At 36.8% G+C, this 25,290-nt stretch overlaps 2 protein-coding genes and 1 long non-coding RNA gene across 8 annotated transcripts in view; 1 reads left to right on the top strand and 2 right to left on the bottom strand.

Annotated features, from left to right (window-relative positions):
- PHTF1 (putative homeodomain transcription factor 1) overlaps positions 1-5,463 on the bottom strand; it is a 65,252-nt gene extending 59,789 nt beyond the window's left edge. For all 4 annotated transcript variants that reach the window (XM_028488981.2, XM_007108794.4, XM_028488982.2 and 1 more), the window contains exons 1-3: positions 4,940-5,463; positions 4,553-4,627; positions 3,857-3,913 (exon numbers count right to left, since the gene is read on the bottom strand). In XM_028488981.2, the coding sequence (XP_028344782.1) occupies positions 3,857-3,913; positions 4,553-4,597 (102 nt within the window). In that variant the 5' untranslated portion in view covers positions 4,598-4,627; positions 4,940-5,463. The remainder of the gene's footprint in view (positions 1-3,856; positions 3,914-4,552; positions 4,628-4,939) is intronic.
- Positions 5,464-5,505: 42 nt separating this feature from the next.
- On the top strand, positions 5,506-24,676 carry LOC114486200 (uncharacterized). Of its 2 annotated transcripts, none has more exons than XR_003679535.1 (4): positions 5,506-5,623; positions 6,726-6,771; positions 21,551-21,652; positions 24,192-24,676. It is a non-coding gene; the product is annotated as an uncharacterized lncRNA (long non-coding RNA). The 2 variants fall into 2 exon arrangements; XR_003679536.1 differs by lacking the exon at positions 24,192-24,676 and adding an exon at positions 22,582-22,672.
- Positions 7,561-25,290, bottom strand: part of RSBN1 (round spermatid basic protein 1) — a 43,417-nt gene continuing 25,687 nt past the window's right edge. For both annotated transcript variants that reach the window (XM_007108796.3, XM_028488980.1), the window contains 6 exons: positions 21,545-21,682; positions 21,091-21,233; positions 14,134-14,301; positions 12,769-12,877; positions 11,654-12,130; positions 7,561-9,602 (listed from right to left, as the gene is read on the bottom strand). In XM_007108796.3, coding sequence (XP_007108858.1) covers positions 11,657-12,130; positions 12,769-12,877; positions 14,134-14,301; positions 21,091-21,233; positions 21,545-21,682 — 1,032 coding nt within the window. In that variant the 3' untranslated portion in view covers positions 7,561-9,602; positions 11,654-11,656. The remainder of the gene's footprint in view (positions 9,603-11,653; positions 12,131-12,768; positions 12,878-14,133; positions 14,302-21,090; positions 21,234-21,544; positions 21,683-25,290) is intronic.

The following is a 25,290-nucleotide window of genomic DNA, read 5'->3' as shown; positions in this document are numbered from 1 at the left end:
TACAACCTATATTTTCTTCTAGAAGTTTTACAGCTTCAGGTCTTACATTTAAAATCTTTAATCTATTTTGAATTTATTTTTGTGCATCACGTGAGAGTAGTCCAGTTTGATTTTTTTGCATGAAGTTTTCCAGCTTTCCCAACAGCATTTCTGAAGAGGCTGTCCTTTCCCCACTGTATATTCTCGCCTCCTTTGTTGTAGATTAATTGCCCATATAATACACTGCCCATTTCTGGGTGGTCTATTCTGTTCCACTGATCTATGTGACTGTTTTTGTGCCAATACCATACTGTTTGGATTACTGTAGCTTTGTAGTATAGTTCCGACAAATTTTCTTGTGCTTTGTCTGGCTTTGGAATCAGGGTAATACTGGTCTCAAAAAATGAGCTGGGAAGCATACTTCCTCCTCTGCTTTCTGAAAGAGTTTGTGTCGGATTAGTATATTTGTTCTTGACCCAATTAACTGCTATTCATCCTTCAGATCTCATTTGAAGCATCAATTCTTCAGGGAAGGCTTCTCTGACCTCCTTGACTAGGTCCATTTCCCTGTTATAATAGCTTGCAAATAGTAGCTCTCCTTCTTAGCATTTATCACAAAGTAATTTTTATTCATTAGTAGGATTAATTTTTTTATTGTTTGTCTCCCACTTTACCATAAGCTCCAAAAAATGCTGAGTGTTTCTGCTCATCATTATATAGATATAGTGCCCATCCTACTGCCTGAAACATGGTAAGTAAGTGCTCAACAAATATTTGTTAAATGAAGAATACATGAACACTGTTGTAGGTTTGTTTTTTGGGTTTTTTTTTTGGCTGTGCTGGGTCTTCGTTGCTGTGCGCGGGCTTTCTCTAGTCGCAGCGAGCAGGGGCTACTCTTCCTTGCAGTGTGCAGGTTTCTCACTGCAGTGGCTTCTCTTGTTGTGGAGCACAGGCCCTAGAGCACACAGGCTTCAGTAGTTGCGGTGCATGGGCTCAGTAGTTGTGGCGCACGGGCTCTAGAGTGCAGGCTCAGTAGCTGTGGTGCATGGGCTTCATTGTTCCGCAGCATGTGGGATCTTCCCCGACCAGGGATCGAACCCGTGTCCCCCACATGGGCAGGCGGATTATTAACCACTGTGCCACTAGGGAAGTCTCTGTTTTAGTTTTATTTTTGATATTTCTTCCCCTTCTTTACTTTGACTTATTATTGTTTTATTTCTCAGATTCTTCGTATGTTAACTTGAATCATTGTAACGCTTTCTTCCTAGTCAATCTTGACATTTTTTGTTAATATAGACATTTAGAGTGATATAATTTCATCAAGTATTATTTTGGAAGCATTCTACAAATTTTGTTATATCTATGTTTTTATTTCTATCCTTCAAAAATACAGATATGATGTGTCCCCTCTACTTAAAAACCATACAAATGTTTTCATTTTATATAGTACAGTATCTAAAGTTCTTATTAAAGCAGTCAGCTCAGCTCTAAACTGATTTATGACCTATCATCTCATCTGCTTACCTTATACCCCAACCGGATTAGGCTACTTATCTTCCCTTATACAAGCATTGTACTTCTGTGCTCAGCACCAAGCAAAATGCCTTAAACATAGTAGCTCAGTAAATGTTTGTAGAACAGTTCCTACCACTTTTCATGATCCAAATTAAGATTTTTTAAATTTATATTTTTTATAATTTTGAATTATATTTTTATTATGTAATTTCTAATTTTATTGTATTGTGATCTGATGTTAATATTGTTATTCTTTTTTGTTTTTAAAATTTTCTTTCCTTTTTTTCTTTCTAAATTTGTTTTCAAAAAAATTTATATTTGTGTAATCTGTTTTAAATTGCATTAAATACTTCTTTGTGTCCTATACTTTGGTCAGCTTCCATCTAAGACTTAAACATACTTAAAAGATAACTTGGCTTTTCTCTCACTACCATTAGACTGTAAAATTCATGAAGGCAAGAGCCATGTGTGTCTTGTTGACTGTATTCTTCGCACCTGGGAGGCCTTGATACATTAACTCAGTAAATTTTTAGAGTAACTCAGTAAATGTTTAGAGTTCTCTTTAATTTTATTCTTTCCACTGCTAATTTAAAAAGTATACATTAAGGAGGTATTAGATAGATTACCTTTTGAGAAAACAATGAATAAAAATATTCATAATAGGTGGAGTTTAATCAAATACAGAAACACTGAGTTCCTAGTATGACTCAGAATGTTCTAACAGTGGGATACAAATGCAATGCCTGCCCTTGAGGTCCATGAAAACACACAGGTTAACAAATAACACAGGAGATGGTGTACCAAAAGGAAGGTATGTATAAAATGGCATGGAAAAAAGAGTTGAGGAAATATTTAAATTGGGTAGGGGAAGGAGGTAGGTAATGAAATTCTATAGCAGGAAGTAAAATCCTTTTAAGGATAAATAAACCAAAACCCAGACAAACTACAGTGCTTGTTCAAGATCACAAGGCTAGACAGAGGTCACAAAAGGAGATCCAACTCCCAGTTCTGTGCTCTTTCCATTATACCAGACTTACTACCCATATTTTTCAGAGCTCACAAAAGAATAACAGGACAGGATTTAGAGAGTTACAAAATAAAATTGGGGGATTTATTCATCCTAATCCCATCTCCTATTAATATAAAACATCAAGGACTGTACAAAATTATGAAAAGTTAGCCAAGTACCATGCAGTTCAAACAACTTTTTAATTGAGTGGCTTACAAAAAGAATTTGCCCTAAAAGTATTTCACCCGACATTTAAACATCCCAGTCCAATCAATCTGACTTGGAGATAAATAGAACTATTAAGTTGTATTACACCCATATATACATTTTTTTAATGTTAATAAAGGGTCTATGGAAAAATCTTTAAAAAAGAAAGGTCCAAAAACAAAAATCTGCCAGCCATTATTCAGTACTTTCCAAGGAGGTAAGACCCTGGAATCTGTAGATCTAAGTATTAATGTCAATAGAGAGATATTCTGTAAGGGCAGGATGGTCTTTAGGCTTTTCCCCATCTCTCAAGACTAGGCAATTACATTTGGCTACCAAGCAACCTTTCCATGACTAATTTGCATCCCCCCCAAACATGTTGATCCCACAACCCTGATTTTGGAACATTAGATTATTTAACCCTCCCCTCCCCTATTATAAATGAATAAACTGGCATTCTGAATTACACATCAATTTTTGGTTGCTTGGCTAGCATGAAATAACTCCAAGAATCTTCTCAGTTCCAAAAGCAGTGTAGAAAAAAGTTTAAGAACCTGAAATACTTAGGCCCATACTCTAAACCAATAATTGAAAAAGAGATTCAGGCAACAAATGGATTTTATTTTACTTTCAGGGAAGAAAAAGAGGAAGAGGAGGTAGGGGAGGAGGGGAGAGGAGAGGGAGGGGGAGAATAGGAAGTAGAGGGGGGAAGGAGGAGGAGGAGACGCTCTAAAAAACCTGGATATTTCACATAAAAATGCATATTCACATCTTCTCTTGAAAACCCTGAAGCTGTGGCAATACTGGGCCTGCATTACCACAACTAACTCTAACTACTTTATCACAAAGTAATTTTTACTTTGTGATAAAGTAAAAAAGAGTTAAAAAGCCATAGCCCCATTTATATGGGACATTTGATTTCAAATTCTTCATAGACCAACCACGCCTTTCTATTTCCCTGATAAAGAGGCCAAATGTCAATTGTCATTTATCATCCCATTTGCAGTGTTGTTTTCCTTATAAACTTCAAAGAACAAAGAACGCCATACCTGGTGGATAAGTGCAGAATTTTTAAAAAGTAAATACAATCCACTCTTCATATTAAAGCAGTAAAACAAAGTGAAAAAATCAAAGAAATCAATTTACCTTAATCTGAGTCTGTTCGATTGACTTTTCCCATATCTGCTGATCATATGCTCCAATCTGAAATAAGAAGCAGGCTATTTAAGTGATGCAAAGGAAATCCTTTTATTTGGGTCAAGTCTCACAAAAGTCATGAAACTATTAAGTATCCATATGATACCTGGGAAATGTCTGTGCTTCTCTGAGGCTAGAATAAATTATTATTTCCTAAGACTATTTCCTTCAAAATTCAAGTTAGCTGGATCTAAAAGTAAGTTGAAAAGCAATGTCCAAAATATTTCAAATTAAATATCACCTTAAAAGATACTTCCACTTAAGAAAAACATCAGTAGGAAACTAGAGAGAAATAAAAGTAATGGACAGCTCATTAAGATTGTTGACAGTACCAATTTGAGCTGTGCAGATAAAAAGTTTTATGCCTGAAAAAACAGCAGTTTGATCAGAAGCAAACTCTCAAAGCATTGCTGTGACACTGTGAATGCAGCCTGGAGATGGGAGGTTGAAAATCTTATTCGGGGTTCCTGGAACTGAGTTCAGAAGACCTAATGACCTTGTCCATCAGTTTTTCCACTTATGTTGAGAGATATCATGTAAGAATACCTGCACTACCAAGCTCAGGGAAAACTAACATGATAGGTATTCTTTGTGGGACCTTTTTGCAGGAAGCATGCTTTACAAAAAAAAATACATTGATATTACCTTCTTTTGGTACCACGATATAGCATCTCTCTCGTTTGAGGCCATCTGTGTCTCCAGCCAGAGAATGGGATTTCACTGAAAATGAAGGAAAACCAGTCGGTGAGTCCAGTTGCTGAAAGGTACTCTCCCAGTTTGGGTAGAACTCAAAACACGCTTCTCTCAGCCTCTCGATGCGCTGCTGACTGTCTCGTTCCCCGGCTGTTTGCCAGGAAAAAAACAAAAACAAAAGCATACCAAAAAAAACTCTGGCGCAGTGGCGACCGGAGAAGCCTCTCTGCGATATTTTGTGCGAGTGTGTTCAGGGATGCAGGGAAGAGGGAGAGGAGGGGAGGTCGCTGGAGTTGACCTGCACCCCACCCCCTCCGCTCCCCAGAGTCCTGCTCTCACCTGGTGCCCGCTGGCCCGCAGTCCGGCGGCCAGGATCTTCCTCCTCAGTGGCCCCGGCCCGGCCATGAGGCCGGGGGCGTGGCGGCGGGCCAGGCAGGCCTCATCTTCCCCCCGAGGCGGAGACGCCGTCTGGGCCGTTACCATGGAGACTGCGGAGGCCGCCCCAGCCTTGGAAGCAGCCGGCCGCCCAGCGCCCAGCGGAGGGCAGTCTGTTGCCAGAGAGCCGGCGCCCTCCAAGCCCGACCTATAGGGTCATCGGACAGACCCTAAAATAAGCAAAGAATGAGCTAGGAAAGGAGGGGGCTAGAAAGTGAAGGCGGTCTTAGCTAGGCTGCCAGTCGCTACGGCAACGGCAAAAGGCTTTGTGCCGCTGGAAAAAGTCAAGTGCAGAGGTCCCAAGGCCCGGGTGGCAGCTGCTTCGGGGCGGCGGGCGCGCGTCCTCGCCAGGCCGGGCCTGGAAGGGCCGTGACTCAGCCGGCCGAGAGCTAGAAAACAGCAGCTCCGCAGACCACGATGCACCGTGCAGCGGCGCCGCGGCTTCCGCTTTCCGTGTTTCGCTGTGAAGTTGGCTCCGCCCCCGGCCCGGGGCCTTCCCGCCGAGCCTCCGCCAGGCTTCGGGACCAAGGGGCTGGGGAGCTACATGGAGATCAAGGCCAAGAGCAGCTCCCCCAGATCACCTTTCAGGTCACTTTCTCACAAATGACTTTCCCAGCCCTTCATCTAAAGGAGATCGGTCCAGATATTCCAATAGTTCCCCGTTCATTTCTTTGTAACGCTTATCTTTCCTTGTGTTTTCTGTTTCTTTGTGCTTCATTATGTCCTATCGGTCTTCCTCAATGGGCTGGGGGCTCCATGAGGTCAGAGACTAGGGCCGGCAGGAGCCTGGCACACAGGTTCTCAACCTTTGCTGAATGAACGAATGTTTTCATGAATTTATGCTGTGCTGGGACGAAAGTCCTGGCAGGCTGCGGCTTATTAATTCCTTTCCTCTCCCGTCCCTCAGCAGCTCTGGGACTTAAGCTTTCTGGGTGCTCAAGGGTAAAGGAAGAAGAGGGCCAAGGCTTGGGGGGCAGTTCCAGGACACTTTCCCAAATTAGGGTAGGGGAAGGTAGCGGCGGTGAGAACTGTTTCTAGGTTAAAAATTCAAGCAGGCTGATGGAGGTCAGGAGAAAGGAACGGTTGCGACCTCAAATGAATATTTAAAGATACACTAAGAAGGTTTTAAGCCTCTTTCCTCCTCTATATATGTTTTTGGCCATTAATGGAACACTGACCCCTAACGGCCATTCTCACCTCACTTGAAGCATTGACCTTGCTTGCCCAGCATTGTAGCATTTGGGTCAGTTAAAGCTAATGAGATAATGATTAGACCACTGCAGAAAGCCTAAGTGCAGTTCTAAATGTTTTACATCATTATTTTTGATTATCTATCAAATCGACATAAGGTGGAAGTTATTATCCCCGTTTTACCAATGAGGAAAATCGACTAAAAGTAACTCCCATAGAACTAATTTAAAATTATTTCACCCAGGCTTGATTTTTATATTCCACACATTGGCAGTGGTTTCCTTTCTGCTTTTGCTTCTTGACAGCTTTTCCCATTCTTAGAGCTGAACATGACAATTGTTTGGCTTCAACACAAATGGCTGACTTTAAAACACACACACACACACACACACACACACACACACAACACTGGAAAAATGAAAAAGTCATTTTTTGTATATCTAAATATTTGCTTTAAGATGTAAATAACACTAATTAAACATTTTACTTCATTGCTTAGCACACAAAGAGGCTTTGGGGGGAGTTCCTGGAAGAACTGAAATCAGGTAAGGCTCTCACTGAGCAAACCGTGGGCTTTGAACCCAGAACTGCATTCAAATCCCTGCTCCCACTAACAAACTATGTGATTTCGGGTAATTTATTCAACCTAACAAGCCTGTTTTCTCACCTGTATTATGGAGATTGTATTGTTACCTTCCTACTCAAGGCTGTGAGGATTAAATGAGCTACCCTCATAAAAAGTGCCCGGCCCTCAACAGTTACTCAAAAACATTCGTTCCCTCCCTCTTCCTTTCCTAATCATAAACAAGAGCTATCAGTGCTTAGGACAGGTACCTCAATTAAAGAGTTCACACAAAAACTGATGAGGAAAAAATCTAGTGAGTTATGTCACTTAATACATCAATGATATCTGAAACGTCTATAAACCACCTTCATTAACTAACACTGCATGCATGTACTTTCAAAAATATCGACATCCCCAGAACAAAAATTTAAGATTCTCATAGGGATAAATCAACTTATGCAGCAAGAGGCGTTAACTGCCACAAATGCCAAGCATAGTTTTTCTTCTTCCCCCAAACTAACTGCCTCTCAATATGGATGAAATTTTCCCCCAGTATCTATGAACTTTCTTTAGGAAAGTCAAGATTTTCTAATTTTGTAATCTCTAATAGTACAAAATAATAGGGGACAGAGAAGGGAGGGACAAATACTTTAAAAACAGGTTCCAGGTAGCTAGAATTCACACGTGCTATTCATATTGTCATGAAACATCAGTAAAGGACAAATCAGACTTTGTTTATTAAAAAAATACTTTACAGGAAAAAAAAAACTATGCATTCCATTGTCCTATTTTACAAAGAAATAGCTTAACAATTTAACACACTTAGACAGCTACAAAAAAGCACTGTGTTAAAAGGATTATTATTCACACAAATTTAGATTTAAGACTATTCATTAAAAACCTTTTTAAAACACTCATTGTCAATAAACTAAGGCCACAAAACGCAAATAGTCCGCCAGGCAAATTATACATTTCATCTATATGCAAAGACCTCTTAGATAAATTAAAGCCACAGGAAAAAAAGTCTTAGCTGCCAATCAAAATGGAGTTTAGTCACAGAAAACACTATTACATGAAAATTTACAACATGTGATAGAAGTAGTACATAAGTATTTCTTTAGAGAGAATTGAAAAGTGCTATATTAAGAGACAGTGGTCTCAACTACATGCACAAGTGAATCCTAAAAGATGTATGAAGAAAATGGAAGGCCATAATATTTATGGAGAGATACTTGCTTTTAAAGCAACAAACTTTCAGGATGAGGATAGGTCCCTTCTGTGCTAAAGAAAAACATCTGTCTTGTACATTTCCTCTACTTACTGCATGACCAATAAATATAGCTACAACCTGTTTTTTAAAAAATAATACTTAGCAGAAATATGAACCTCTGGCATGTACTAGTGAAAGGTTTTTTTTTAAAACTTGTAGCAATGATAAAACAGATTTATCAGAAAGACACAAACTCAATTATTTTAAAGATAAATGCAAATAAATTTTTAATGGCAAATACAGATGAAAATAAATGATCTAATAATGAACTAATAATAATCAAGAATACATGCACTAAGGGGTTTTTTGAATTTTGGTATCTTGTTCCTAAATTAGCTTTCATTCTAGACAATATTTATAGAGGGAAAGGCAATAAGCAAAAGTTTCTCCAGTCATTAAGCATGAACTTTATGCCTATTAAGACTGATGCAAGACACCTTTTCCTACGGTTTAGTAAATAATTTTATATGATAAGCCCCTTTTTCCCCCTACAAGAGCTTTTAATTAATATTAGTCTACTGTTATTCCAACTATCTCTAAGGGGAAAGGGCACCTTTCAAAAGTCTTTAAATTCAAAATAATAAAGTACCAGTGAAACAAATTCTAAGTACTAAATTAGCAAATTAAAAGTACAATTAAGCCTAGGAATTCATTTTTAAAGAGTTAAAAACTTTGGAAGGGAAAGAAATATGTAGTTTTTATTATTATTGCTTTATGAATTTGGGATACTTCTTTGAATCATAATCCTACTCCTAGTGTATCTTGGTAATTATAGAATGACTTCTGGGGCAGGGGGAAGACTTTTCTCCTGATTAGTGAATACCATAAAATCATTCTAGTTACTAAGTTTACTCATTTACTGGGTCCTTTCCATAAGCACATTTTAAAAATATCCCTCTGCTCCACAAAATACTAAAACTTATAGCCACATTCTGCAAGTAATCTCAAAGAGCTGGCACAACAGGTAACATACCAAAAAAGGAAGATCAGCTTACATTTCAGTTACAACTTCACTGCCATCACTACTTTACAAGTCAGAAGACGCCAGATTGTTCCATGCCTCACTCCACCAAACCAAATAATTTAATGATTTTAGAAAAGTTGCTATCATTTGTATCACTAAACTAGGATACAGCTTTAAAGAAGAAACTCAAAACTTGCGCTTTTATATTCATCAGTCTTTAAAGCATGCTATTAAAATCTAATACTCACATAAGACATTCAGTTTCCAGATACATTACTAGCTAAATGTTTCTCTCTCAGTTCTATTGCAATTCTAACATACAATGAATTTATTAGTACATGATTTTAAACATTTTTATACTCTTTTAATATGTTATATTGGAGTTGAGGGTAGAATGTTTTATAAAAAGAAAATGGGGATTTGCTTTTGATTGTAGGTCTTTGCAGATCCGCTGGTTCCTGAGTGATTATACACAGTGATGGCTGTCAGGAGACAGTCTCCTTGTTTATTAGCAATGACCAGCTTAGATGACAGATGGCATCTGCTGGATGGCAAGTGGGAGATGGGGAAATCGGATCTTGGAAGACAAGAAAAAAAATTTAAAGTTTTTGCTTTAACAACCTTGTTCTTCATGATTATTTTAAAAAGCAAATGTTGCCTGAGAAGAATTTTACTTTGCACAGCCTGGTAAAGCTCTATGAAATTCTTCTGGACAGAAAAACAAAAATAAGAAATAACCCAAACCCACATACTTTGTGATTAACCCCTTCCCCCTACAATAACAAAATAACAAAAAACACCCTCAAAGGCAGGTCCCTTAAAAACTAGCCTTGATAAACCAGAATTTACCCTAAAATTTATACCCAAGATTTTAAAACACCCCTGCAATAATCACATTACTGTTCATACCATTCTAATTACCTTATTTACAAAGATAACTAAAACCAACATCACTTCCAATTCATAAATGGTTTACATTGAAATGTTTCTCTATTTGTCTTCATCCTTTTTAACAGAGAATACATACATATACATATATATAAGGAATAATACAGATTCTAACTAATCACTGCAGTATTTGCTGATGGTTACTTTTCTATCGGTTTACACAGTGACCTCTATACTTTGCTAATATGCATTTAACTACACAACAATATTGCACAAAGTAATATTTATATAAGATTTAACCTATTTCAGAATATTTTAGAGAAAATTCATATTTGATATTTCAAAAGATGCAGCTAAGTTTTCATGGTGACAGACATAATAAAGCAGCATCTTTTTTTGCCTATGTTAATGTAAATATTCCAAATCTCAACCTCCAGGAAAAAAAAATCTCCAAATTGCACTATAACCAGGTAGATACAAGAATCTGGTCTTAGGTGTGGGGAGTACTCTTCCTTTAACAAACAAAAGGCCTATTGTATTATTAACTAAGAGAAAGTGAAATGTGTATCCCATTAACATTCTAAAATAATAGAAAGTTAAGACTACACTAGCTATATGAACTGTGCCTGTTCGAAAAAAAATGGTTAAATACTCAGGCACTAATAAGGATTAGGCTACCTGAAACTCTAGGATGAAGTCTAGTGCCATATTCTTTATTAGACAGTAGCAACACAGAGTAATAATAAATAAACCCAGGTATTCACCAGTTGAAACTGTGAACTGAAGTATCTCAACAGATCTTTATGATGAAGAGGTTGATTCCAAGTGACAAAAATAGTTTTTTCCTAAGTTTCATGCACAAAATATGGCAGCCTCATCTGAAAGATAGTTATCATTCTCTAAGTTTGATACTCGTGATCAGTTTAGGAAGCAAAAAGTATCCACACAGGATGTGAGGATGCTAGGAAGCAGAACAACAGAGTATCATGTCAACATTATCTATTTTACCCAAAATATCTTCCACAGTTACCATGTATTCTAGAAGAGATTAATGAACCATGGAGAATGAATGACCAAGGACTATTCATCTTTAGATATTTTTAATTGAAATATCCACTGGGCTTTAAATAACAGATACAAAAAAAGACAGTTTGGATCAGAAAGTGCTGTGCTTTCTCTTTTGTTAAGAAGTCAGAGAGCCACTGAATTCCTTAGAAACTATCTGTTCTTTACGGTTGGAACTAAATAACTGACTTGCCCATGTACAAGATGCAGGAATTCTTTCCTGCGACCTATGCCATTTTTACTGTAGAAATTGAATCTGTGCCATAAAAGCACAAGTAATAAACCATAAATCTGATCTTCTATCATAAAAACAGCAAATATGGCAAGAGACAAGGCAAGATAAAATTAAAGGAAGTGAATTATTTACCAAATAAGAATCTGTTATTCCAGAGAATTCTCATTTTGATTTGAAGAAGAGATTGAATTGTTACCTCACACCTTAAAACAGAAAGTAGCAGCAGACCCACTATTACATACTGTACTAACGGGATAAGATACAACTCTTAACTTTGCATAATCTGTGTAAAAAAGATATGCTTGACATTTGTGGAATGTCATTTCTCTTTATAGAATTATAGGCAAGATTTCTCCAATAAAACTTAACTTAAGCCAGTTATAAAACTATAACTTCACATCAAAATTTAAAAAAGTTAAAAAATGTGTTTGAATATGTACATATCACACAGGAGTGCTTGAATGTTCCTGTAGATTGTGTTGCTGGTCAGAGTCCAGTCTACTTTCCACCTTTAAAACTGGAATAGGCTGAGTCATCTGATCTTGCTGTAGATTAAGTTCAGATGAAGGTGGGAAGGACGATGAAGCAGTTGTCAAAAGTTGCATCTCTGTGCATGTTTCCTCAGATTCAGTTTTTATTCTCACACACTGGGAGTCAACTTCTAATTCTCTCTTTCCAGTTACATCACAGTCCACGTTAGAACTGCTTTCTGTGTTTTGAGAGGCTTCCACAACAGGGTGGTACTGTTTAAGCCTTATATGCCAGGCTAAGCTGCACACTGCTGACACTGTTTTGAACTGATGAATGACATTTCTAGGGATGAAGTAGATATCATTGTCACACAGCTGAATTCTAGCATAACGAATGCCTTCCCGCCTCATTTGGTTTAGTTTCGCTTCATCCACCCACTGCACACACTGAAGAGAGGAAAAAAGTTGCATGAGATTTTAAAGTAAAATATGTAAAGATGTAGTCAATAAAATATTATAATTAGCACAGGAAAACAGTAGGATCAAATTAAAGCTAAACAACACTGTATGATATACAACTTTCTAAAATTTCCTACAATTCTTGAGACACATTTTTCCTCGTATTTTACTACATTTCTAGTAACAAAGTACAGGTTAAAATTAGGATGGCCTAGGGAATCATTTAAATAAGTATTTCAAAATGCAACTAAATATCAATATTCTTTGACCCACATAAGGGCAACATTTGTCTGCTCCTTCAGTGTCTTTCAACCTTCTGCAGGTGAGGACACGCAGGGCAATGGGGTTAACAGCTGAGACCAGCTGGCCAGAACTGAGTTATCCTGGGCCCTCTAGCCATCCCAGGCCCACCTGGCATCCCAAAGACTGAAGTATCTTAAGCATTCTGCTTGGGAAGCTCCGTTTTAATGATTTTCAACACCCTCCACAAACAGCCTTTAATAGTAATAAAATTAAGTTCACTATCCCATGTATCCAACTATAAGATAAAATGCAAAATTAAATAGGTATGGATACTTATTTCCAAAATCTCACTCAAAGAGTAATAAAAAAGCAAAAGTTATTACCTGGGAAACTGGAGGTTCATGAAGGTCCAACTGAAGTCTCTGTACAACATCAGTAAAATCCTCAGCATGAAAACAAATCACATCTTTGGTTATGCGAGGTTGGTCACTCCTAAGATTAACAAAATTAAGCTTCAGAAACAAGCATCTCATAATGGAAAATGATGACAAATTTCAATCTTCCCGTTCCTGGAACTGCTATACTAGCAAAGAAATAGATGCATAACTCCTAAGGACAAAGTATACATTTGTTTCTTTAGTAAATTAAAAAAAAAATAAAACACAAAGCATTTTTTTTCAAAATTAAAATTAGTTGTTATAAAACTAAAACATCGATGACTAAAAACAGTTTTATTCTAAACTAGATGCATTTGAATCCTCTAACCACTTTGCCCCACCATCTCCATGCCACCCTATAATGTCATTATCAGGATGGAAAGAAATGGACAGAATACATGTCAGCCACACAATTGTCACACCTTCCAGCTTTCAAAGTAGAGAGGGGAAAAAAGCTGAATGATCTTTAACTTGAAATACTTAACCTGTGAATGAACTATAATTCAATCAAACTCTAACATCAGATCAAACTCTACAGTAATACTGAAGGCCCTGAAGGCATAAAAACAAAAAACAAAGTAAAATACAGTTTTTAAATATGTTCTGAGCCTTGTTTAAACTGGGCCCCAACTGAGTGTAAAAGGGTACAACCTCTATGAAAAACAGTATAGCAGTTCCTCCCCAAATTAAAAAACAAATTACCATATGATCTAGCAATTCCACTTCTGGGTATATACCCAGAAGAATGAAAGCACGGACACGAAGAGATATTTGTTCATAGCAGCCAAAAGGTGGAAGCAACCCAAGTGTCCACTGACAGATAAATAGACAAATAAAATGTGGCATATACATATAATGGAATACTATTCAGCCTTAAAAAGTAAGGAAATTATGACACATGGTACAATATGGATGAACCTTGAGGATATCATGCTAACTGAAATAAGTCAATCACAAAAAGACAACAACTGTTTGATTCCACTTATATGAGGTATTTAAAGTAGTCAAATTCAGAAACAGAAAGTAGAATGATGTTTACCAGGAACTGGGGGAGAGAAGAAAAGGGAGTTATTGATTAATGGGTACAGAGTTACAGTTTTGCAAGATGAGAAAGTTCTAGACATCTGTTTCACAACAACATGAATGAATATACTTAACATTACTGAACTGTACACTTAAAAATAGTTAAGATTTTAATTTTATGTGCATTTTACCATAATTTTTTAAAAACTGTCCCCAACCTTTCAAATTGAATCCACATTTTCTTAAGACAACATTAACCAACCTTGCAGTTGAGTTCCATTAACTTACCATTCACCAAACTGTACAGCTTTCAAAACCCCAACAGCAGCCGTACTCTGCCAGTCAAACCCCTGACCTACATGATCAGCATGAGCTCTTGTCCTATCTTCAAAGAGGACTTCACGGGGTTCACTGGTCCGAGGTAGGTACTGGAGATTTTTAATTTCATTCATTGATCTGTAGTTGATTTGGTTTTGAAGCAAAGAGGGGAAAAAAAGTATTAACAGCAGTAAGGCAAAAAGTCTACTAAAATACCAAATTTTAAATAAGATGAGGGCTGAAAAGGGTTCAATGATTTCGATCATCAGCATTTAACACGCTACAGTGTAATGCTGAGTGTGATTACCTTCCTCTCTCAGTATGTCACAATAATATAGAAGCTGTATCTTTGATTTGGCACAATTGTAGTGTTTGAATATATAAAATTTAGTTGTCTAGCAACAGAAAATACAACTCAGAGTTCAAGGCTGTATGTCTCTTTACCCTGAGTCATTTTTAAGTCTCAAAGCATTCTACTAGACTTAATTCAAGATGGCAACCTGAGCAATTACATGATCTCCTTCCACGTTAAAAGAGAAGTAAAAGGCTTCAAACTAATGTGGTAGGGGTGGGGGAGAATAGTGGGAGAATGGATGGGAGTATAGGTGAAACAGAACTGGCTATGAATTGATAACTGTTGATACTGAATACATGGGAGTTTATTATATTATCTTCTGCTTTTTTATGTGCTCAAATATAATATGAATATGAAGCAACAAAGGAAATGCATTAGTGAATGAACAAGAGCAACACATTTCTGGAAGATGAAAAATGATTAAAAGTGTCTTGGACTAATGAAACTGAGCAGAGAAAGCCACAGGCCTAGACTATACAAGAAGGGAATGGTAGCTAAAGAGGCTAGTATGATGATAACGGACAGAAAGGAAGTAAGGTTGAGAAGGGAGCAAATAAAGTGAAATCTGCACATAAACCTGTCACATGCCACCCTAGTGGGAGAAATTTGGACAGTCAGGAATTTGCCCTCATGCAGAAGACTGTGGGTGACCCACCAGCATCCATCTCTCATCTTAATTTCTCTGAAAGAACTCTGATTTTTATTAGGTATCTGCTCCTACCCTATATGGAACCTCATTCACAAGCTCCAGAGGTGGATCCTGATGAGTTCTGGCAAATTACACTAAGCTCATTCCCCTTGCCAGTGAATGATTTAGGAATGAGCATGAACTGATCGATTCTGGCTAGCAATATGAGAGGAAATCTGCTAAGAATTCTGCGAAGCTTCCTGGCTCCTAAAAAAGAAGTAAAGGACAATCTCTTCTTTTAGATATAACCAGATCCAGATGTGATACCTAGAACTGCTATAGCCATCCAGCAACCATAATGGAAGCCACTGTAAATACAAAGCCTAGGAAAGAGAATGACAGAGGAGAGAAAAGGAAAAGATCTGTTTCCTTGATGATAGCACTCAGCCATTTGACTATATGGTGCCTAGAGTCAACCCCTCTGAACTTCTTGAAATACAGGATAACATTTTATTTTATGAACCAGTCTGAATCAATTTTGTTGCTTGTAACCAAAAGCCTCCTGATAAACTTTCAGCCAAAAAAATCCTGCATGTTCTTCTCTAAACACATTGAACTTACCATATGAATAGAACTAACGTAATCCTCTGGTATTTGGACATAACCTTTAATGCCCACTTCTATGCCTGTTAACTCTGAAGTGAAACCTATCTATTGACAAGCCTCACTGAAATATAAATAGAATGCCCAGTAAGCCCAATGCTGTGTTCCTAAATTCAAACAGGTCAACCAAGAATCACCAGATATGTGAAAACAGCCTACAGCGCCTGACAAAGACCAAAATATGCAATGCTGAAATGTAAGGATTTTGTCAGAAGACAAAAGTCAAGTTAATGTCCCAAAACTGAAAGCAAAACGATAATAAGAAATACGAGGATAATCAAACTGAGGGATCTATTATTCAGCAGACAGTAGTTTCAGAAAGAAATAATAGTGAAAATGAAGAGATTACTGAAGCAACTAAGCAAGAAAAATTCCCAGAAATGAAAGGAGAAATGAATCTTTCAGTTTAAGGTACCCACCAAACAACAAAAAGGATTAAAAAATAAGAATTAAAAGCCCAAAGACGTATCATTATGAAATTAAGCTTCCAGAGAGGAAAAGAAAATAGGTTACTTACAAAAGAAGAATAATTACACTGGCATTAAGACTTCTCATAAACAATATTAGATACCAGAAGACACTGGGGCAATGCTAAAAAAATCCTAAGAGAAAATACATCCTCTGGACTACAGCTAAACTATCAATCATATTTAACGACAGAAAAAGATATTTTCAGACATATGATGACTCAATACCTTCCTTTTCGTAGAATATAAATTGAGTATGTGGTCAAGCAAGGAAAAGAAATAAACCCAGGAAGAAGACAACCACAGGTTAAGGCAGAAAAAACATCAAATGGTAGATAACTGTGAAATAAGCTTTTCACACTGAAGTAAGAAAACACAGAGCTCCAAAAGATTTCCAGGTAAAAAGTGATGAGTTAGAGCAGACAGTACGATTGAAATTCTGCATTCTTGAGGGTATGATAAAAGCAAAGAATGCAATGTAACTACCAATATTCTTCCCAAAAAAGAGGCTATATAAAAAAGCAACAGCCAAAAAAACAATAGCCAAAGTCATAGAGGAGAAGGTCAGTGTGATTCTAGAAAAAAGTAATGTATCTTAAGCAATAAACAGAATTGAAGATAATCAGGGATATAGTCAAGAGAAGTGTATGGTATCACCTCAAAAAAAGGCAATCAGAAACTACAGGAAGGACTTCCCTGGTGGCACAGTGGTTAAGAATCCGCCTGCCAATGCAGGGGACATGGGTTCAAGCTCTGGTCTGGGAAGAACCCACATGCCGCGGAGCAACTAAGCCCGTGTGCCACAACTACTGAGCCTGCACTCTAGAGCCTGCGAGCCACAACTACTGAGCCCGCATGCCACAGCTACTGAAGCCCGCGTCCCTAGAGCCTATGCCCTACAACAAGAGAAGCCACTGCAATGAGAAGCCCGCACACTGCAACGAAGAGTAGCCCCCACTTGCCGCAAACTAGAGAAAGCCCGCGTGCAGCAACGAAGACCCAATGTAGCCAAAAATAAATAAATAAATTTATATTGAAAAAAAAAAGGAAACTACAGGAAAAACAGAATTAAAAAAAAAAATCAGCATGATCCAAATATGAACCAAGCTAAAAAGTGGCATGATTTTCAGTATCTAGGTGAAATACAGAAAAGAAAGATCCTTTTGTATATTATTCCTTTGAGTGATAACAAACCATTGGAACCTTAGAATATGAATATTAGCCTACTAGATGGATCTGCAATAAACTTACCTACCCATAATATTTTAAATGCCATTTGTTGGCTTTCAAATATTAGAATACATCTATTGACAAAGCATATAAAGCCTAATTATGGTATTAAAGCAGAATATGAATTAGCCTCAACAATGTATAAGCACAGCTGACAAAAAGTAGAAGGGAGAGGAAGAGGATAAAGTAAGGCTCATTTAACTATTTGGAGAACCCATAAAGGGAAGAAATCCCTATCTATTATACCAAGAAACTGACAAATTTCCTGTCAAACCCTTAAAACAAAACAAAATTTTAAAAGGCATTAAAAACAGAAATTGTTTTTGCCTCTGGTAAAAAGGTGTTTGCTTCTGGAGAGAAAGGTGGCCAGGATTTTTCATTATAAACCCTACTATACTGTTTGATGTTTTAAAACTCTGTGCATATATTTCTTTAACTCCAGAGTTCATAAATTTAAAGATCATCTTCATTAGCAGTGCCCTGGATAACTAGACAGCTTCTCACATTAATTCCATCATTTTCAGCAACAGGGCATTCTCATTAACACAAAAAGATGACATTACTTTTTAAGTTCTGATGTATTCACTCTAATTCAAAGTGCTTTTGAATGCCCCTCTTAAGAATATTTAATCCCAATAGAAATAAAATTTGATAGCACCTCAGATTAGTTGAGAAATAATAAATTATTAAACAAATGATGTTGCTACAACCACCTAATTACTTGGAAAGAATGTTAAACTTCTCCCTCTATACTGAAATCAATACCAGGTAGATAAAATATGTAAATACTGAAATCACAGATGTACTAGGAGAAAATGTAGGTGAGTATTTTATAACACTAAATGAGGAAGGCCTTTCTAAGTTTGCCACTAAAAAAGAAACCTCAGAGGAAAAGACAGATCTGACAACATACAGATAAAACTCTCTGTGAGTAAAGAAAAAAGAAACTGAAAAAAATTATGAGTAAAGTAAAAACATAAGCTAAAAGAAAAAAATGAGAAAAACCTGTAACATAAGAAAAAAAGTTAATAGTTACAATACATAGGGATTTTTACAAACGAAAAACATCCCAATAGAAATATGAGTAAAGAAAATTAAGAGGTAATCACAAAAGAAGAAATACAAACGCCTCAAAGAAAAACAAATTAGAATAACACATTAACACATTTTTGTCCAATCAGATCAACAAAGTTAAAGAGAATGTTAGTGGAGAGTATGGGGGAAAGGGTACTATTTTACTATACGGGTGGGAATATAAATTGGTACATTTCTGGAAGTCAATTAGAAATGTATATATACTTTGAGCCTTTAGTAATTTCCACTAAGAAAATAAACATGCACATGCACAAAGATATTATCTACCTACCTACCTATCAACCAACCACCCGGCTGGCCACAATCAATGATGTGCCATACATGTTTAACAAGTGGCTTTAGCGGGGGAGATGGCTCATTTGTAGCTGATATGCTGATTTGTGTGGTATAAATAGCCAATTTCAAGCTACTAATGTGACCTCACTCAATGTGGCATTGTGAGGCTAATAATGCCCTGTAAACTAGTACAAACTGGCTCCAGCACACCACTGTCATGTCTGTCAAAATACCATTTATATTGAAAAAAATGGAAACAATTTACACTAATAAAGAGTTGGTTAGGGCTTCCCTGGTGGCACAGTGGTTAAGAATCCGCCTGCCAAAAAAAAAAAAAAAAAAAAAAAAAAAAAAAAAGGGGGGGCTTCCCTGGTGGCGCAGTGGTTGAGAGTCCGCCTGCCAATGCAGGGGATACGGGTTCGTGCCCTGGTCCGGGAAGATCCCACATACCGCAGAGTGGCTAGGCCCGTGGGGACACGGGTTTGAGCCCTGGTCCGGGAAGATCCCACATGCCACAGAGCAACTAAGCCCTGCGCCACAACTACTGAGCCCGCGCTCTAGAGACCGCGCACCACAACTACTGAAGCCTGCATGCCTAGAGCCCATGCTCCGCAACGAGAAGCCACCACAATGAGAAGCCCGTGCACCTCAAAGAAGAGTAGCCCCCGCTTGCTGCAACTAGAGAAAGCCCACATGCAGCAATGAAGACCCAAAACAGCCAAAAATAAATAAATAAAATAAATTTATTTTAAAAAGAAAGAATTGGTTAAATAAATCTTGATACAACCATACAGTCAAAACTACATAGTCATTTAGAAATGATGATATGGCTGCATCTTAATATAACATGTAAACCTAAAGGGGGAAAAAAAAACAAGTTTTAAAGTAAACATCATGTAAAGAATGAGTTAATCTGTGTAAAAAGAAAATTTATGAGTATATATGGACCAAAATTTGAAAGATTAATGTGCCTAAATGGGTGGGATTATAGATATTTTTTGCCTTTTTACTTTTTTCTATTATGTTTTTTTTTTTAAGTTTATAATAATCAGGAAACAAACAATGGTCATTTCCTTTTGGGAAGGATTATAAAATAAAAAATGTATACAATACTTAAGAATTTAGAATATCAAGATTCACCATTATGATGTACAAAAACTGCTATGGTCTAGCAATGTACAGAAGTTTTGGTTTACTGCCATGTTCTACCATGCCACCACCTTGCATTCATAAATAGTTTTTACGAAGTATTTTCTATCTCAAGTACCTAAGGTTATTCCACACTTAGCTCTAGTATTATTCTCCTATGAGCTTTAAGGTAAGGTCTAGCCTAGTCCATTAAAACTCACTTTTGGGTACTTATTTTGAGTTGCTATTTTTTGAGTTGCTAATTTTCAGTCCCATTAAATAAGATTTTTTCATAGTCCTAGAATAAGTTAATCTACACTTGTTTTAAACAAAATAAATTTTGTCTCAAACAATGTTAGGCCAATATGAATTGCTGTAGGAGAATACATCATTGGTTTCATTCAGTAAATACTGATCACTTGCTATGTTAATGAAGACAGAGAAGAATTAGACTGTCCTCAAAAAGGTTAAAATTTATAGTAAAAACCAAAAACATGTAAACAGATCATTATGAACAGAATGTGTGAGCACAGAGAAGAGAAAGACTAAGTCTAATGGAACAAAGAAAAGCTTCACAAAGGAAGTGACATCCAAGTTAAGTTTTGAAAATTCGTTAAGAGTTTGCCAGGTAGAGAGGAAGATGGAGGAGGGGATGCCATTCCAAGTAAAAAGAGCAGTGCAAAAGCACAGAGTTGTGAAAGACCATGGTTTGGAAACTGAATTCAGTATAACTGGAGCAGACTAAAAGCAGATACACCTAGAAGAGATACTGTCAGGGCCAGATTAGAAAAGATCCTTGTAAACCCCACAAAGGAGTTTAGACCTTTATCTTACAGGCAGTTAGGACCCAGGTTTTAAGAAAAGAAGTGAAAATTAAATTTGTTTTTTGGAAGGATGCCTCACTCTGGTAACTGTATAATGAGTTCACTGGACTAAGGAACTGACGGCTGGAAGATTTACTTAAGATAGCTCTTCAAATAATTTAGAAAAATGGTTTTGAAACTGTGCTCAAGTCTCAATCATCTCTATAAGCAACCAACTAAAAAAAAAGTGCTTCTGCTTATTTGAGAAAAATAAATGTTTACCGTCGTCTTTTGAAGGGTGACTTTGGCATATCTGCTGTAGGGATCATCTGCTCTCCTGGCCTTACCCACATGATAGGCCCATCATCACTCTGGGACCTACACTGGAGTCGAAGGCTAGAAAGTGTACCCCAGGGCAAAGTCATCTGGAAGTCAGAAGAATAAGTCACGTTAAAAAAATTTTTAGACTATTTACAAGTTAACCCCTCACACCCAAAAGAAAGCTCTAAGGAGGTTATTTTGTGTGTGTGTATGAAGAAAAAAATGTATTAGACAGTAATTTATATGTAAAAAAGAATAATTGAAGTTAAGTATTTTACACCAATAATTTTCTAAACATTTCTACTCAAAACATTGGATAAAAAAATTTTAATAGATAAGATTAGCTTAAAACTTTTTAATGGAAAGTGTCCATTTAAGTAATGATCAGAACTTTAATAACCTGAAAAACACTCACTTTCAGAAATGGTGATTCTTCTAACATATCAAGGAACTCTGGGAAATAATCACCAACTTCTTCATCTACTGCTCCAACAAGACTTATCTGCCGCATAGGACCTGCTCGGTAGGTGCCACAGCAGTATGTCCTGTTGACCTGAGATAAAATGAAAGAGGAGGGAGAAAGGACTGAAGTACACCATAACATAAGAATCAGGATAGGGTATTGTTTCCAATGTTGCTATTTTCTTCTACATACTAAGAATTCAACGGTCAGTACCTTGGATAAAGTCAATAGTTACAGAAAGGCACCCTAGCACACTGACAAATACATTGATATATGAACCATAAACAGAAATTTCACGGTGAAAGTTAGTCCATGGTCCAACGTCTCAAGGAAATACTGAAAACATTAAGATAAACTTCTCTGAGAATGATGATTTTTGAACTTTGTAAACACTTTAAAGTGATCTTTATTAGGAAAAAAAATCAGTAAATAAACAGTTAAAACTGACAGGGCAGGGGAAAAAAAAAAAGACTATTGTCAAATTAATCTTTCATATTCATTTTGTACTCCCTAGCTTGAAAGCCTTCACATCAGGCCAGATACCAGGTTGACTGTTATTAAATCCAATCTCCCAGTACTTCCATATAAAATCCTCCACCCTAGGCAGGCTGATATTTTTCTCTAACCAACTTATGCCATACTTGTATCTATCTGTAGTGATTTTTCTCTTGAATCTGCCCTTCTTGGAATGTCCTCTTTTCGTCAACCTAAATCTTAACTTTCAAAGATCAGTTCAAGATTTTTCTTCTGAAAGCCTCCCTCATCTCCCTTCATAATCTAATGTTACCTGCAAGCATAGACATTTTCTCTGTATCAACTCTAGTAAACTTAGGGCATATTCTATACAAATTTGAGGCCTAGAAAATCCTAACTTTCAAACAGAATCTACCAATTGATTCAATACAAGCTGATATTATTCTGCTAGTCATTTTCATGTATGTTCTTAATATTCCTACCTCCAATTCGAAATGAATATTTCTCAAATGTAGAGACAGATCCTGTGCATACAGATGATGAGACTAAAAACGCTGGATTCTAACCAGGATTTCCACCTTGGATCAGTAACCTAGCATTTTCTACCTCAGGTAAGATGCAGATTAGGTTGAAAAGCCTAACATATAATTATACTTTTAAATGGTGGGTTTCTACTGAACAGTCAAAAAAAAATTTTTTTTAAGAATCACTTCTTACTGTTTCAAATACCACCTCTTTTGCCTCAACAGAAAGCATAAATGACCGTCTAGTATTTCTTACACAGTTCCTTAGTGCTAGTTTTTTAGCGGCATTTTCAGAATCATCCGTTTTTTTTTTTCCATAGACAATTTAATGTCATCCCACACATATACACACACATCAAAAAAGGTCTGAGATCTTGTTATCAAATAGCAGAGATTTCTTAATTCCTTACAAATCTTTCCCCAAAAATCTCCTTAGGTGATCCTTAAACAGCAACCGCCGAGGCCAGAATTACACCTTGCATATATTTGTATGAATTACCTTCCATTCGTTTGTATGATCATCATGCTGTTATAAAAGCCAGGGGAGGCAGTCTGGGAAAGAGAATGATTATGGGATATAGAGATAAGGAAGCTTTTCTAAGTAAGCATTATTCTAACCTTTCTAAGCCAAGCACCCTAAAACAACTAAAGCAGAATTTAACTTTAGTACAAGTTCTAGGAATAGTATGCTTTCAGGGCTAATAAAAGAAATACCAGTCTCCTCCAAATACCTCCCCCAACTATTCCCAATTATCAGAAATTCCTTCCAACAAAGGCTTTCAAGCTATGTGGTAAATGTCCTAAAGATGTGTCACAATTTAAATCTCACATAACTTAAGAGACCAATCTTGAAGAAGTACACTGCCATGTGGTAGTTTTCACCAACTTATGTGGCCTACTAGCTTTGAGACTATACAACTCTTAATGATTAATTTGAAGGAATTCACATTACTTTAAATTCTGCACACAAAGTTAGACTGAATTAACATTTTATACAGTACTCCAAGATTACCTAATTTAAGTACCACTAAATTCAATAGCACTGAACTCGAAGACAACGTAAAAATGCAAACACCTAGGATAATTAACGTGACATGAATAAATATAAAGCATCCTTTCCTATTTGGAAAGAGAAAGTAAACCTGAAGAGGAGAAATTGCTGAATTTATGTTTGCTGAGTCTAGAAATAATCAGCCATTCAATTGTGGCCAAAAAAAAGGTAATAATAGTAAAGCTGATTAACAGTATCTATCACTTGTATAAAATAATTTAACAAATGTTAATGTTTGTGATGTATTTAAAAAACTAACAGCACAAGTTAGAAGATGGACAACATTTATGGCCAGAAATTCAACATGTACTAACTGTGTGACACTAATGCCAAACAAGCAAATTACTAATTATCCCCCAGTATCTATTCTAATCCCCCCCCCTTTTTTTTTTAAGTAACAGAACTCCTTGGGCATATAGCTGCTTGGAAGCTAAGTGTGGTCTGTGACTAAGTTCTGGACAATGAGATGTTAGCACAAGTCACATATGCAATTTCTAGAGCATATGTAAGTAAGTGGCTTGCTCTCCATTTCCTCTTTCTCTCCTCTGAGGGCCAAGTTCAACCATGCACATGACAACACCAAAGGAAGTGGCAAAACTTAAAGATAGAAGGAAAGGAGAATCCTAGATGACATCATGGAACAGAGCTGCTTACCTCTGGGCTTGTTACTTGAGAAAGAAACTTATTTTGTCCTAGCTACTGTATGTGCGATCTCTTTGTTACGGTGGTTTAGCCTATATCTTGTATACTTTGTACTAAGGGAGGCAATACTCTGTATTGCACAGATGCCATCTGGAGCATCATCTCCTGCTCTGGGCTAAATTAAAAAAAAGTCTATTACAAGAGCACTCCCGAAAGAGAACAATCAAGATGATTAGCGACGTGGAAACCATACAGATTGGAGGAAGAGTGATGAAATTAAAAATATTTCAAAAGTATATGAAATGATTAAAGTGGGGACACAATAATCTTCAAATACTTGGAAGCTTATCACAGAAGAGTAGACTTATATAGCCTTAAATAAAGAACAAGAATTACAGGAAAGCCAGTATCATTCATTTAATGTTTACTGTATATTATAGGCAGACACTGTCCTAAACACAAATAAAGCAAACCAGACCCATCCTTGGACCCTGGAAATTTACAGTCTAGTAGAGAGAGGCATATACTAAACAAATATTTAATTAAAAGCTGTGACAAGTCTTCAGGCACTTGTAGGACACTATAAAAGAGAACATGGGATGCTGATCTAGGGGATAAACTGTTCCTCAAAGTAACACTGAATTAAAATCTGTAGAACAAGTTTAACGGAAATAAAATCCCTTAAGCATCACCCTTTCCAGGGTCTAGAAAAAAGCTAATGATGCTAAACACAGAAAACAAAAGAGAAAAACGAAGATGAGACTGGAGAAACAAGCTGTGGCTGGATTATGGAAAGCCTTGAAGACCCCATTAAGAATTGGGGGAATCACTGAAGGATCTAAAGTAGTAAAAGGAAAGTTAATAGATTTGCCTTTGTTTTTTTAGGGGGGCGGGGGGCTTGGGGTTTGGTTTTGGTTTTGTTTTCTCAACAGGACACTGAAAGAGAAATGACTAGTTAGGAGGTTTCTGTAATATTCCAAATAAGAAACAACCAACTAAGCTAATAT

Source organism: Physeter macrocephalus, chromosome 4 (genome assembly GCF_002837175.3).
Source record: "Physeter macrocephalus isolate SW-GA chromosome 4, ASM283717v5, whole genome shotgun sequence".
NCBI classification, from domain to species: Eukaryota; Metazoa; Chordata; class Mammalia; order Artiodactyla; family Physeteridae; genus Physeter; species Physeter macrocephalus.
Note: the sequence above shows the minus strand (reverse complement) of the source record. Positions and strands in the feature narration are given on the sequence as shown.